At 46.2% G+C, this 12,325-nt stretch overlaps 2 protein-coding genes across 4 annotated transcripts in view; one reads left to right on the plus strand and one right to left on the minus strand.

Annotated features, from left to right (window-relative positions):
- SLC66A1 (solute carrier family 66 member 1) overlaps positions 1–12,325 on the plus strand; it is a 44,827-nt gene that overhangs the window by 27,083 nt on the left and 5,419 nt on the right. The gene's annotated exons all lie outside the window — the stretch shown is intronic.
- CAPZB (capping actin protein of muscle Z-line subunit beta) overlaps positions 1–12,325 on the minus strand; it is a 110,131-nt gene that overhangs the window by 1,090 nt on the left and 96,716 nt on the right. For 2 of the 3 annotated variants that reach the window (XM_073316785.1, XM_073316782.1), the window contains 3 exons: positions 4,601–4,666; positions 3,288–3,364; positions 1,872–1,984 (listed from right to left, as the gene is read on the minus strand). In XM_073316785.1, coding sequence (XP_073172886.1) covers positions 1,882–1,984; positions 3,288–3,364; positions 4,601–4,666 — 246 coding nt within the window. In that variant the 3' untranslated portion in view covers positions 1,872–1,881. The remainder of the gene's footprint in view (positions 1–1,871; positions 1,985–3,287; positions 3,365–4,600; positions 4,667–12,325) is intronic. The other variant, XM_073316784.1, reaches the window with a different exon arrangement.

Raw genomic sequence — 12,325 nt, forward strand, 5'->3', positions numbered from 1 at the left:
TCGCATCATATAAAAAAAATTCCAACAAGGAACTCTTGGGGCTTATGCTGTCACTGGTACCCTAAGCAGGAAGTGTTCAGTGGCATCTCTGCTGCTGCTCTGGGGATCGGGGGAGAGTATTTTCCTTCTTAAGGAGTTAGCAACTGCAACAAAGCAGACCACTAGAGCAATTGTCAACATGGGATTGCAAACTCCAAGAGGATGGTGAGCAGATCTCAAGGGGTCGCTGTATGGGAGAGGTTGAGAGCCACTGATATTAGAGCAGTTTAACTTTTAAAAATCTTTATTTTTGAGCTGAAGCTATAGATCTATAACAGATGAGATATTTCCGATATCTGCTGGCAGTTCTTGAGAAAGTCATATGATGAGACAATTCTGCTTTACACATACTATTCCTTTATCCCAGTTCTTTACTAGGGGTACAGAATGTCCAGAGATTTCTGTTCAGGCATTTATTTGCATCTCCAGTTTATTCTTTATCTACAGTCATCAACTGCAACCAAAGCAAGTGAAGTAGAATAGATGTGATAATGGTATTGCAGACAAAATAGACCCTGGCTTTCTTAGTAAATGGTTTTAGAAAAAAGCCACACATTTAAAGAATCACCTTGATTTTGCTTATTAATACTTTCATGGACACGGCTAAAGAATCTTTCAGCTGTTACAGCAAGGTACAATAAAGATCCCTAGTTAAAAAAGGGATTTTATAACTGATCAGATAACAGAACAATGGCATTGGCCTTTTAAAGAGATGCTAACACCTCAGGGAAGCTATTAGCATCCAATTTAGTAGACTCCTCTCCATATATTCTATATTTTACATTCTCTCCTATGGTCAGGGCTACGTTATTCCTGGGTGCTCGTTTCTGAACAGCAAGTCCATTTTTTGTATCAGAGTTATTTTTCTAATGTTCTTAGAAAGTATTTCCATCCTCTCGTCTCTGGAGAATTCAGTTGATTTAACATAAATATATACATTTTATATTTGCATTTGTCACAGGTTAAAGTAATGGTTCTGAGCCATCATCAACAAACAGTGCTCATTTTCCCCTCCGTCAGCTTAGCATGTTTAAGAAGGCATCTGTAACTCATTAGGAATTGGAGTGGAAGGTTAAACTGGCCCAGGGTTAGTCACTGCCATGCATCCTAAGCAATCAAAGCTCCAAGAGCAACCTACAGTATATGAGCAAACCCCTTTATAACTGGCTGTGCACAGCACAGGGAAATGGAGGCTAGAAACATTTCAGTAGCGTGAGTGGAGCTGCATTTTCAAGCTCCAAGAAAGACTCAGATATACAAGGCAAAAAGAGGATTTGGAGGGAAGGGGGAAATCAGCATTGGTTGCTATTGGCCTTGGAAGTACCAAGACCAAAGGGCCCTTTGTATTTCATCATTTACAATGGAAAGGACAGCTATTTACTTCCAAAACCTTCCTTCTATTCAGAGGGAAAGGAGTACTGTAAAATTACAAGGAATGAGTAGTCTATAAGATCTGTATAGCTGCTGGAAAAAAAAAAAAGTGACGGTGCAATTGTAATGGAGCCCTAGGGTTTTGGGTCAAAACAGTGACTATGAGCTACCACCACTTTGGGTACGTGGCCATCTACTGTATAATTGCCCCCCAAGACAGAGTGCAAAACAAAACTGGCAAATCCCCCCACGTTTCAGTGCACAGAACTCCCTACAGTGGGAATAAAGATCAAGGCATTCATTGGTTCTATGCAGGTGAAATAAATTAAAAGTTGGTCATCAGTTTGCAGGAGTGATGGGTTAGTTCTGGTTTCAGTTGTCATGCATAGGTAAGACAGCCTGTTCTTGGCAGGGTGAGTCCTAGTTTAATGCTGATTGTCACACCTCACAGGCAGGGGTACCTGGATTGGTTTAGTTATCAGGCTGGATGTAGATCTGACGCTGGGTCAACACTTGAGAAAGCTCCCTCTGCAACTGCTTATACTTTTGGTTGTCGGGGATAGCATCAATAGATCTACAGAGAGTAGTTCAGAAATGAGTGAAGTAGAATAGGGAAAAGAACAGTCAGAAGAACCCAGTAACAGACAGCTGGCATCCTGGAAGCCACTAGGAACGAGTTCAGGAAGAACAAGTGTAAATACACGAGTCAGAGGAAACAGAAAAGGTGAGATGGAAAAGCCAGACCCAGATACTCTGGGTGATAACAGATTACCTCATTAACGCACAAAATAGTAGCTCTTTTAGACTGAGGTATTGGAGAATATATTGCATAGATTCAACTACAGGGATTTTCAGCAAGGTTCACACAGGAAAAAATAATCAGTTACATATTTCCATGTGATGTTAATGGCAGCTGCCTGGCCAATTCCCCACATACCACAATGAAAATGAGGGACAATTTTCAACTAGCACTTCATTAAATAGGTCTGTCAAGTACTAGGACCCACTCCAGCCAAACGGCCATTAGGAAGGCAGCAGAAGTAGCACCATAATTCTACCATTGCAGGGCAGACCTGCTGATGCTTTCATACATCAGTATACATGGAAACTGCAGAATCTGCATATTTGTCTATTGTGTTTTCTGCATTATTGAACTATGCTGGGGAGTCCAATTTACAGGGTGGAAGAGTTTACTTAGCATCAAACACCTCTCAGTTCTGCACTTTCCCCCCCAAGAGTTAAAACACACCAACCCAGAACTTGCTATGCAAAGTTCCTGATTGGACATGATCAAGGTCCAAAGCCTCACACAACTTCCCTGCAGAAATACACAGCAGGCTCGGCTCATTCACTTGGTCTGCTCTGGTAAGCTACATTCCAGCCTGAGGGAGTGGGGAAGAAAAGAAGTGGTGCATTTTAAAAAAAAACTATAAACTCTGTTTTCATAGAATCGCCAGTTCCTTATGATTGTTTGGCATTTGAGAATTATTTGTAAGAATAAGTTTAGGTCTATGAGTCAAAATTTAATTACCCAGCACACAAAACCTTCAGTCTGAATAATTAAGCTGCCCATTAAAAAATAATCTCATCAAGCTACAGTACCTTATTGTGCTATGCTCTTCTTGAACAGGGAACAAGGGGTTAAAGTGCTGCAAATTCCTGTAGTTGAAAGGTGTAAGAGAAATGTTCTCTAAATACACCACTACTGGTGAATGTTTCCAAAACCCAGTGAGGTGACTAATTGGAGATATGGAAAGGGGAAGTTCTAGCAATGGAATGCCAGTCACTGTTTGACTGTGGGACAATACTGCAGGTGCTGCTGGGAGAGGGAGAGGGGCTAAGTGAGTTCTAAGAGCCAGCTGTGGATGGTCCATTACCTCAGCCCATTAACGATGTCCTTTGTTTTTCCAAAATAAATCTCATTCAGCGTACTTCTGATTTTGTTTTCCATGTCCTAGAAGAAAGGGAGAAGCCAGTCTATTAATCATTGCAGTTGTTTCTATGGTTATTAAAAGTTACTCCAGTCTCTTGTGAGTACCCCTTCACCGGCTCAGTTGACTGTATTGAGATGCAATGCTTTCCACAGCATGATTTGGCCCACTGTATCCTGTTATTTAAGTTTTCATGTCAGACTGTGTGCCCCACTTCTCCTAACAGCTGCAGATTCAGCTCACATTAGTGTCTGAGGATTCACTTTGCTCCTGGTTACTGTGGAAGGCTATATACACTAAATACCTGTCCAGAACCACAAGAGGGCAGTTTCTGTTCAGGGATCCAACTCGTATCCCACTGCAAACAGGACAGCCCATTTGCCCCCTCTTAGTTCCAATCCCTAACAGAACGAACTCCCAGGTTCTGAGTCAGCCATTTAAGGAACCCAAGAAGTTACGGGTTCCATAGAACGAAGTTGAATTCTCTGAGTTGGTGGCTAATGGCACAACTGCAATATGTTTGGAAGTGATACTTTTTCCCCCAGCAACTTCAGTCTCGCCTGAATTACTGGCCACCCCTCCTCTGACAAAAGGAACAAAAGCAAGTGTGTTTTATCCTGGACGCTTTGAGTGTCTGGTGGTCTCTAGCAACAGTATTATGTGCACACACTCATTTAACTACGAATTTTCTCCCCTCCTTCCACAGTGACTATGAAGTCTGAAATCGATGAGGATAAGAGCTGCTTTCAAAAATACGGTGTGCTAAAACAGCAGCCAACCAAGTGTTGCTCCACACCCCTTTTCCAGCAACTAATGCAATCTTAGCCTTGACTCTTAGTACACCGAGGATAAGACTGACAATTGCAATGAAGTCAAGTTCTGTGAAAAGCAACTGCAGAGCACTTAATGAGCACTTCCTACACGCTGACATGTCAGCTGAAAGGGCAGCTCTGTATACTATGGCATGGCTTTCAGTAATTCTGTCAAAAACAATGACTCTGTAAGTGACTCCGGGTGGGAAAGTGTTTACTAATACTAAGGACACGGCCATTTCATTTCCAGGAAGGTTATTACTGTATTGAGTGGGGGAGAGAGGTAAGGAAGGAGTGACTAGAATTGTGCAGGAAGGACTTTTCACAGCTAAGAACTATTGTGAAGCACACAAAGGGTCTTAACTCATTAGACAGCAAAGATGGCTGGGAAATATAGCCTCGGTACAACGTAAGTTACTAGAGCTACGATGGTCCCAGTGTACTTACCTCTACCAAGCGTCCAATATTGGCTATGTGTGGAGAGGAATCACTCACAGTTTCATCTTTCTCCATCTGGAGAGAAAAGAAATAGAATCAGTTGTAATGGAGAAACAAGGTGGGAAGGGATACATGATAATTCCACATACTAACAGCAGGGATGGGAGAACGTGGGTAAATGCCAGTGTTGTAGAGTAAACGCAGCCTTTTTCAGAATAAGGTCAGATATAAAATGCATATGGTTTGTTAGCCAAATGGGAAACCCCAAAAGTACAAATCTCATTAGTGAGCAGTACACCAGCTAACTCAAGCAACCATCTCGCATGAAGGACAAGTCGTCCTCAGACTGGAGACAGAGTCATGTTGGTGCGTCCTTCAAACATTTCTCAGTAATCCCATTTCACCTGCAGTAACCCCACAGTACCATGAGAGACCCTTTCTGTTTGCACCAGCACTCGCCTATCATCTCTAAAGGGGATACGTGTATACTGCAGAGTTGTCCATGCACTGTCCATTATGTGGCTGCAGTAGATACACAATGCATGCAATTATTCTTTGATGGGGACAGAAAGAAGGGGGACACACAAGCTGTCTGGATTCATAGCCACTGGAGCTATTGATGAGGTGCACATTGCATGGAGCTGTCAGTCTAAAATCTGGGGTCTGTCCCTGTAAAACAGCTGTTTTTTATTCTTCATCTCAGCACTATTTGTAATCGCATATGGGAGCAAATTCGGTATTTTCAGATCTTCCCAGTTATCTGCACTTTGGAAATTATTTATCTTCCAACGGAAGTGGGAGCAAGACAGTGGATGTCCCAAGCTGCTGTGGTTTGGGAAGGCAAGACCACAGCAGCCTGCTAACGTTAGCGATAATTTAGGTTACTGCCCGGTTACTGCCCACCTTCAGCTGCTACCAAACTGCAGGCACACAGAAATAGGAAGTTCCACCAAAATTCATCTCTTATTAGCGAGAGCAAAGGTGTTCTAGACACTAAGTACTTGGCACAGAGGGTTCTACTTTGCAAGGCACATATAATTAAAACGCCAAACTTTTAACATGAAGTTTCTGCAACCAAGACAAAGCTTAGCCCCACTATTGATGCTATTGTTTTAATGAGTAAAATCCCCAGTTATGCACTGCAGAACACTTGCTTAGGGAAGTCTGAACAGGGGACAGCCAATGAGCCAACTGAGACTTAGAACCCCTTTCCCCACTGAGAGTAAGTTAGAGCTGACACTAGAATACCATGTTCCCTTTACAAGTTCTGCCTCTACTTAGAGCAACCTAAGGCAGCATTCATCTGGAGACCGCAGCCAGCCCCGTGTAATCTGTAAACCTGTGGTGCTAGTGAAGAGATTGGCTCCTCTGCTGCCTTAGGTGAAAATTCTTCTTGCTAAATGTAGATATGCTGCCAACCAGTGAATATCAATCCTAGGACAGGCAACCGATACAGATGTGCTGAGAAGGCATAAAAACGAAGAAGGGAAAAAGATGTTGTAGACAGGGGATTCTTCAGAGAGTTTCAGTAATCCACTGAATTCTCTTATCCATCTGTTCCTGTCCCTCCCTCGAGGTCTAGTCTGGAAATCTAGTGCAGCTACAGGTTTCTCCTTTTAAGTTAAGTGTCTATCAAGCCTGGAGGCGCATTTAATTAAGTTGGAGCCTTGAAGACAAAAAATAACCTGGGAGGTGAGGGGAGAGAGGGGGAAGAAGAAAGTTTAATTTTCCCCTTAGTCAGATTGTTTACATACAACGGAGACATGTTGCCTAGAAAAAGAATCTGACCGCGGAGAGGATGAACATAAATCTGAGCTATAACAAGCACACATTATGGTGAGGTTGGGGGGCCATCAGTATATTGACCAAATGTGGGACACTGGGGCATTGGCAATGGTTGCTTTACTTCCACAGGCTCCCCACTGAATCTCCTCCACACCTGGTCAGGCCCCGCTCACTGGCAAAACACAATCTGAAAATAGAATTATTTTTGTAAAACGTATTTTATTACGTCTCCATAAAATCTGCTGCCAGAAGGAAAACATTTTTATGTGCTGTAGAAGCCCAGATGTTATGAGAGACTGTTTTAAGGGAGTTCGGAGTCAGTCCGCAGCCATGTTATACAAACAGCAGCTTTTTCTTCTTTTAAAGGCTCCTTCAGTGGGCTGTTAACGTAAGATTTCAAGCAGAAAGCCTGCAGCTGCTATAAAAGGGGGTTAATTTACTTTGGAGGGGAAATTCCATTCTGTAAGTTGATGTTAACAAGCAGCTCATCTTCCCACTGTCACTCCCCATCTGCCAATGAGCTCAGTCAAAAAAAGCTAACACTCCAGAATGAGCCAAGTCCCATCTACATGTCTCAGTCACTCCTCTCCCATCTGAGATGCACACGAGCTGGCTTCCTTGCCTCATTTCCCGAGCCATCTGCTGCAAGTCCAGCTCTGAGGGAAGTTCGCTCTTCTGGGTATATTAAGCTCTGGATAGCTAGTTGAAGACTTGGGATGTCTCACATGCAGAATACAGCAGCTCTGTGCTGCTGTCTGGACTTTTTGCAAGGTTATTTGCAAGAAAACAAGACAAGATGAAAGAGAAATGTAAGTTGGATAAGTATTTTGGTCCATCATGAGTGTCCCTGAGAATAGTAGAAAAGATAAGAAGAAAATTCATCCATGTCACCCTGAAGAACCCCAATCAATGTATACAGCTGTTGTGGAATGGAGCAATGCAAACTTCTCTAAGGGAATTTAAAATGACCAGTTTTGCCCAAAGGTCCACAAGCCAAGGCCAGCAGGCAGAGCATGGGATTGAGGTGGGAAAAATGTCAAAATGTTTGGACACCAAGTGAGGCAAAACTTGGCAGTTTCCACTAAGTTTCATTCTAAATTCAAAGCAGATGCCTCAAAGTAAAATTGAGGGTGTAAACTCCACATATCTCAATACTGCCAGTTTTGCAGAACTCCACTGAAGATTTCTGTTTGTGCACGGCCTTCAAATGCACCTACTCAAGCCTAAGTATGCCCTTCCTCTTTCCCCGAATTGTATATTCAAAGCCTTAAACTACCCATCTTGTGTTGGTAAACCAGTTCTGCACCCTGCTGGTCTATGCATGCTCTTCCCTCCCTCCCGCTCCCATTGTAAAACCAGCTATTATGTGACTGGACAACTGGAAAGTCTGACAAGTTCACATGAAGAAGCAGAAGGAATTCCTTGTGCAATTACCAGTGAATCTCATCCATTCTATTGTACCCAAAAATGTTACGCATGTAGCAAACAGGCCAACCCCAGAGCAGGGACAATTAGTTCAAACTAGTTTCAGAGTACCAGCCGTGTTAGTCTGTATTCGCAAAAAGAAAGTACTCCTTTTCTTAGTTCAAACTAATATTTTTACTTGAACTGGATCTGAACTTGAACCATACATTTTGTACTACATACTGAGCCTGAACTGGAACAGAACAGGAAAAAAAAGGGTATTACTGGTTAGAATAAAGGTTCAGCATTTTTTAAGCTGAATATTTAAAACAAAAAAAACCCAAAAAATCCCACACACTACTGTTGTTTTATAATGAAAATAAGATCACATAGGCATGTGATTGCTATCAGCAAGGCCTGCCTCTGTAGAATGAAAAAAAAGGTATTCGCCTTCTCATAACTGTTATGTGGTGTTCACGTCCTTTCCAATCAGCTGTGCGTGCGCGCATGTGCACGGCAGCCAGAAGATTTTTCCCCTAGCAGCATCCGTCGGGTCGGTCCGGACGCCCCCCGGAGTCGCGCCTTCATGGTGCTCAATATAGATCCCTGCCGACCCGCCACCACTTCAGTTCCTTCTTGCCGTCTACTCCTACAGAGGGGAAGGAGGGTGGGTATTGGAATGGACATGAACAACACATCTCGAAGAACAAGTTATGAGAAGGCGAGTAACCGTTTTTTCTTCAAGTGCTTGTTCGTGTCTATTCCAATCAGGTGACTCTCAAGCCCAAGCTCAGGAGGTGGGGTCAGAGTCTTCCACTGATTGGAGCACTGCTCGTCCGAAGGCTGCATCATCTCTGGCCTGCTGGGTAATCGCATAGTGCGGGGCGAAAGTATGGATGGAGGACCACGTCACCGCCTTGCAGATTTCCTTAGCCAGGAAAGCTGTTGATGAAGCCTGCGCCATGGTGGAGTGTGCAGTGATTGGAAGTGCAGGAACACCTGCCACGTTGTAGCACTCACAAATACAGGACGCTATCCATGACGAGATACGGTGTGACAACACAGGGAGACCTTTCATTCTGTCCACCAATGACATGAATAACTGGACTGATTTTCTGAATGGTTTCGTTCTCTCGATGTAAAAGGCTAGTGCCCTGCGGACATCCAGAGAGTGGAGCCTCTGCTTCCTGCTGCTGGAATGCGGTTTAGAATAGAAGACTGGGAGAAAGATGTCCTGGTTGATGTGAAACTGCAACACGACCTTTGGGAGGAAAGCAGGTTGATGTCTGAGCTGAACTTTGTCCTTATAGAACACAGTATAGGGAGGGTCTGATGTTAGGGCCCTGAGCTCAGACACCCTCCTGGCTGAGAGGTTTGCAGAATGCTACCTTGTAAGAGAGGTAGAGCAGGGATCATGTCGCTAATAGCTCAAAAGGGGGGTCCCATGAGCCTAGAAAGGACCATGTTGAGGTCCCAAGCAGGAACAGGCTGATGGATGTGAGGGTATAGCCTGTCGAGCCCTTTTAAGAAACAGCTGACCATAGAGTTAGCAAACACAGAGCGGCCCTCCGCGCCCGGGTGGAAGGCCGAAATGGCGACTAAGTGTACTCTTATTGAGGACAACGAAAGCCCATGCTGCTTCAGGTGGAGGAGATAGTTCAGAATAAATGGCAGAGGCTAGCGTTGGGGACAAATGGCGCTGCGCCAACCAGACTGAAAATCTCTTCCACTTGGCAAGGTATATGGCTCTCGTAGAGGGTTTTCTTCTGCCAAGGAGAACCTGTCTAACCTGGTCTGAACAGGAAAGCGCCATCGGGTTCAGCCATGGAGCTTCCATGCCATGAAGTGAAGCAACTCCCTGTTCGGATGTTCAAGATGACCATGATCTTGTGCCAGAAGGTCCGGGAAGAGCGGCAGGGTAATTGGGACTTCCATGTCTAGGAGAGATGTGAACCAGTGCTGATGGGGCCAGGCTGCTACTATCAATATGACTGTTCTCTCCGGATCTTGAGAAGTACCTTGTGAACGAGCAGTATGGGCGGAAAGGCATATAGAAGACAACCTCCCCATGGGAGGAGGAACACATCTACGCTGGAGCCTGGGCTGTGACTGTGGAAGGAGCAGAACTGCTAGCACTTTCTGTTGTGTCATGTGGTGAACAGGTCCATCTGGGGAAAGCCCCACCTCTGGACGATTGAAACCACCACATCCGGGAGAAGATACCACTTGTGGCTGTGAAACGACCTGCTGAGGTGGTCCACCAGCTCGTTCTGTACCCTGACGCTTGCAGGTGTATAGAATGCTCTCCACAGAAGTCCCACAGCATGAGGGCTTCCTGGCACAGGGGAGAGAAGTCTACACCCCCGTTTGTTTAAGTAGAGCATTGCTGTTGTATTGTCCATCATGACTGAGACTGCTGTCAGTGCTGAGATCAACAGAGAGTCATTGGTGCTGAGGCCTGTGCTGACAATGGTGCCGCAGCCGATGGCGCTGGCGTGTGGGTAGGCGCCGAGGCTGGCTGCGTGGTTGATGGCGGTACTAATGTGGCTGAGGTCACCGAAGATGCTGCAGAGCAGTCCCCTGGGATCCCTCCCTCGCTTTCATGAAAGGCCCATGGGGTCCAGAATGGCCACTGTGGTGGATTCTGCCACTGAGGTGGCCACGCCTGGAGCTCACACCTTGACCTCGATCATCGGCTCCTACTCCTTCAAGAGCAGTAGGAGTCAGACTCTGACTCCGAGGTCTCCAAGACTGAAGACCACGGAGGAGCTGAGCTTCGGTGCATCGAGTGTCAAGAGTTTGGGGAGCAACTAAGCTCTCTGTCCGAGTGGGCCGGTGCCGAAAGACGTGGAGAGGGCGAATGCCTGGACGTCACTGCCGGCTTCCCCTCTGACAGCGGCTGGGGTGGGACCGCCAGCACCGGAGGTTCCTCCCTCTTAGGGGGCGCCATAAGGTACAGCAGATCCCAAGCAGCTTCAAAAGCTTCCAGCATCGAAAGAAGTGGCAGCTGCTGGCCCGGAGGGACCGGTGAACGTGGGGGCCCGGGACCCAACTGCTTCGCCTGGGCAGGAGTCAACGTGACCTTAACGGGGGATCTCGAGCTGTGGCCTGCCTGGGGTCTCACTTCCTTAGATTTAGCCAGGGGTGACCGACTGCCCAGCTTCTTTTTCTTCCGAGGCAATGGCGAGTGAGAGCGGTGCCTGCTCTGTGCTAGGCCTTGGAAGGTGCCGCGCCGGTGCTGAGCGTCCGAGGACGAGTCCTTTCTCGGCACTGAACTTGGTGACAGCGCCGGGGCACTTCGCGTCGACGAGCAAGTGCTAGGAGCCAGATCCCCTCAACCTGGGTCCGAATGGGGGCATAGAGCTGCCTCCATGAGCGTCACTTTAAGTCGCTGCTGCCTCTACTTACGAGGCGTGTGGATCACTTTTTGGCATGCGCTTCATGTAGATCACATCGTTGTTAAACCCCAGGGACCGAGGCATACCATGGCTCTGGGGAGTCGGAAGGGGGGGAAGAAACCCCCAACAACTCTAATTACTAACTACTAAATACTAAGAGAAGCTAACTATGTACAAACAGCTGGAGTTGAATGCGCTTGCTAAAGCAAGGGCTCCGGGAAGTTCCAGCCTACCGTCAGCGTAAAGAGGAACGGAGGGGGTGGCGGGTCGGCAGGGCTTTATATTGAGCCCCATGAAGGCACGACTCCAGCGGATGCCCGGACTGACCCGATGGATGCTGCTATGGGAAAAATCTTCCGGCTCCCGTGCATGTGCGCACACCTGATTGGAACCAACATGAACAAGCACTCAAAGAAGAAGAGAAGGAGGCCAGCCCATGGATAGGGAGAGGGTAAGCTTAGGAGCTGCCTGCACACCACATGAGGCAGCCAGAGGGCACAGAGGTTGAACCGTCATCTCTGGGTATATCCACACAGCAATGAAAAACCCACAGCAGGTCCCAGAGCCCAAGTCAGTTGGCTCAGGGGGCTCGGCCTGCAGAGCTAAAAATGTAGACTTTGGGTCCAGGCTGGAGCCTGGGCTCTGAAACCAGAGGTGGTGGGATGTTCCAGTGGAGCCTGCATGTCTACATGGCTATTTTTAGCCTCGCAAGCCTGAGCCAGCTGACCTGGGCTCTGAAACTTTGTGCTTTAGGTCTTTTATTGCTGGATAGAAGAACCCCCTGAGGCTCCCCCCGGGGGAGAGAATGCTCCCTGGTCCCAGAATACCACTCCAAGCCCAAGGTAATGGCTCCCCAACCCTTCTCCCCCTTAGGACAGGCCCTCCTCCCACCCATCCCCAGCAGTTTCTCCCTCCAGATGCTCCACTTGAGGCATGGCCCATTCCCCAAACTCACATTTATCCATTCACTGCAAACGTCCAATATGAAAGAGCAAATACTGGAAGAGGTTTAGTTCACTCAAATAAATACCTAATCGGAAAATAATCATGTTTATTTGACAACAGAAAAATATTAGGAAAACTCATGTAAAGTTAAAGATAAAAACAAACAAATGGCCAAAAATCAAAATAATTTCAACTGTAAGTT

This window comes from Lepidochelys kempii, chromosome 18 (genome assembly GCF_965140265.1).
Source record: "Lepidochelys kempii isolate rLepKem1 chromosome 18, rLepKem1.hap2, whole genome shotgun sequence".
In the NCBI taxonomy this organism is placed as follows: Eukaryota; Metazoa; Chordata; order Testudines; family Cheloniidae; genus Lepidochelys; species Lepidochelys kempii.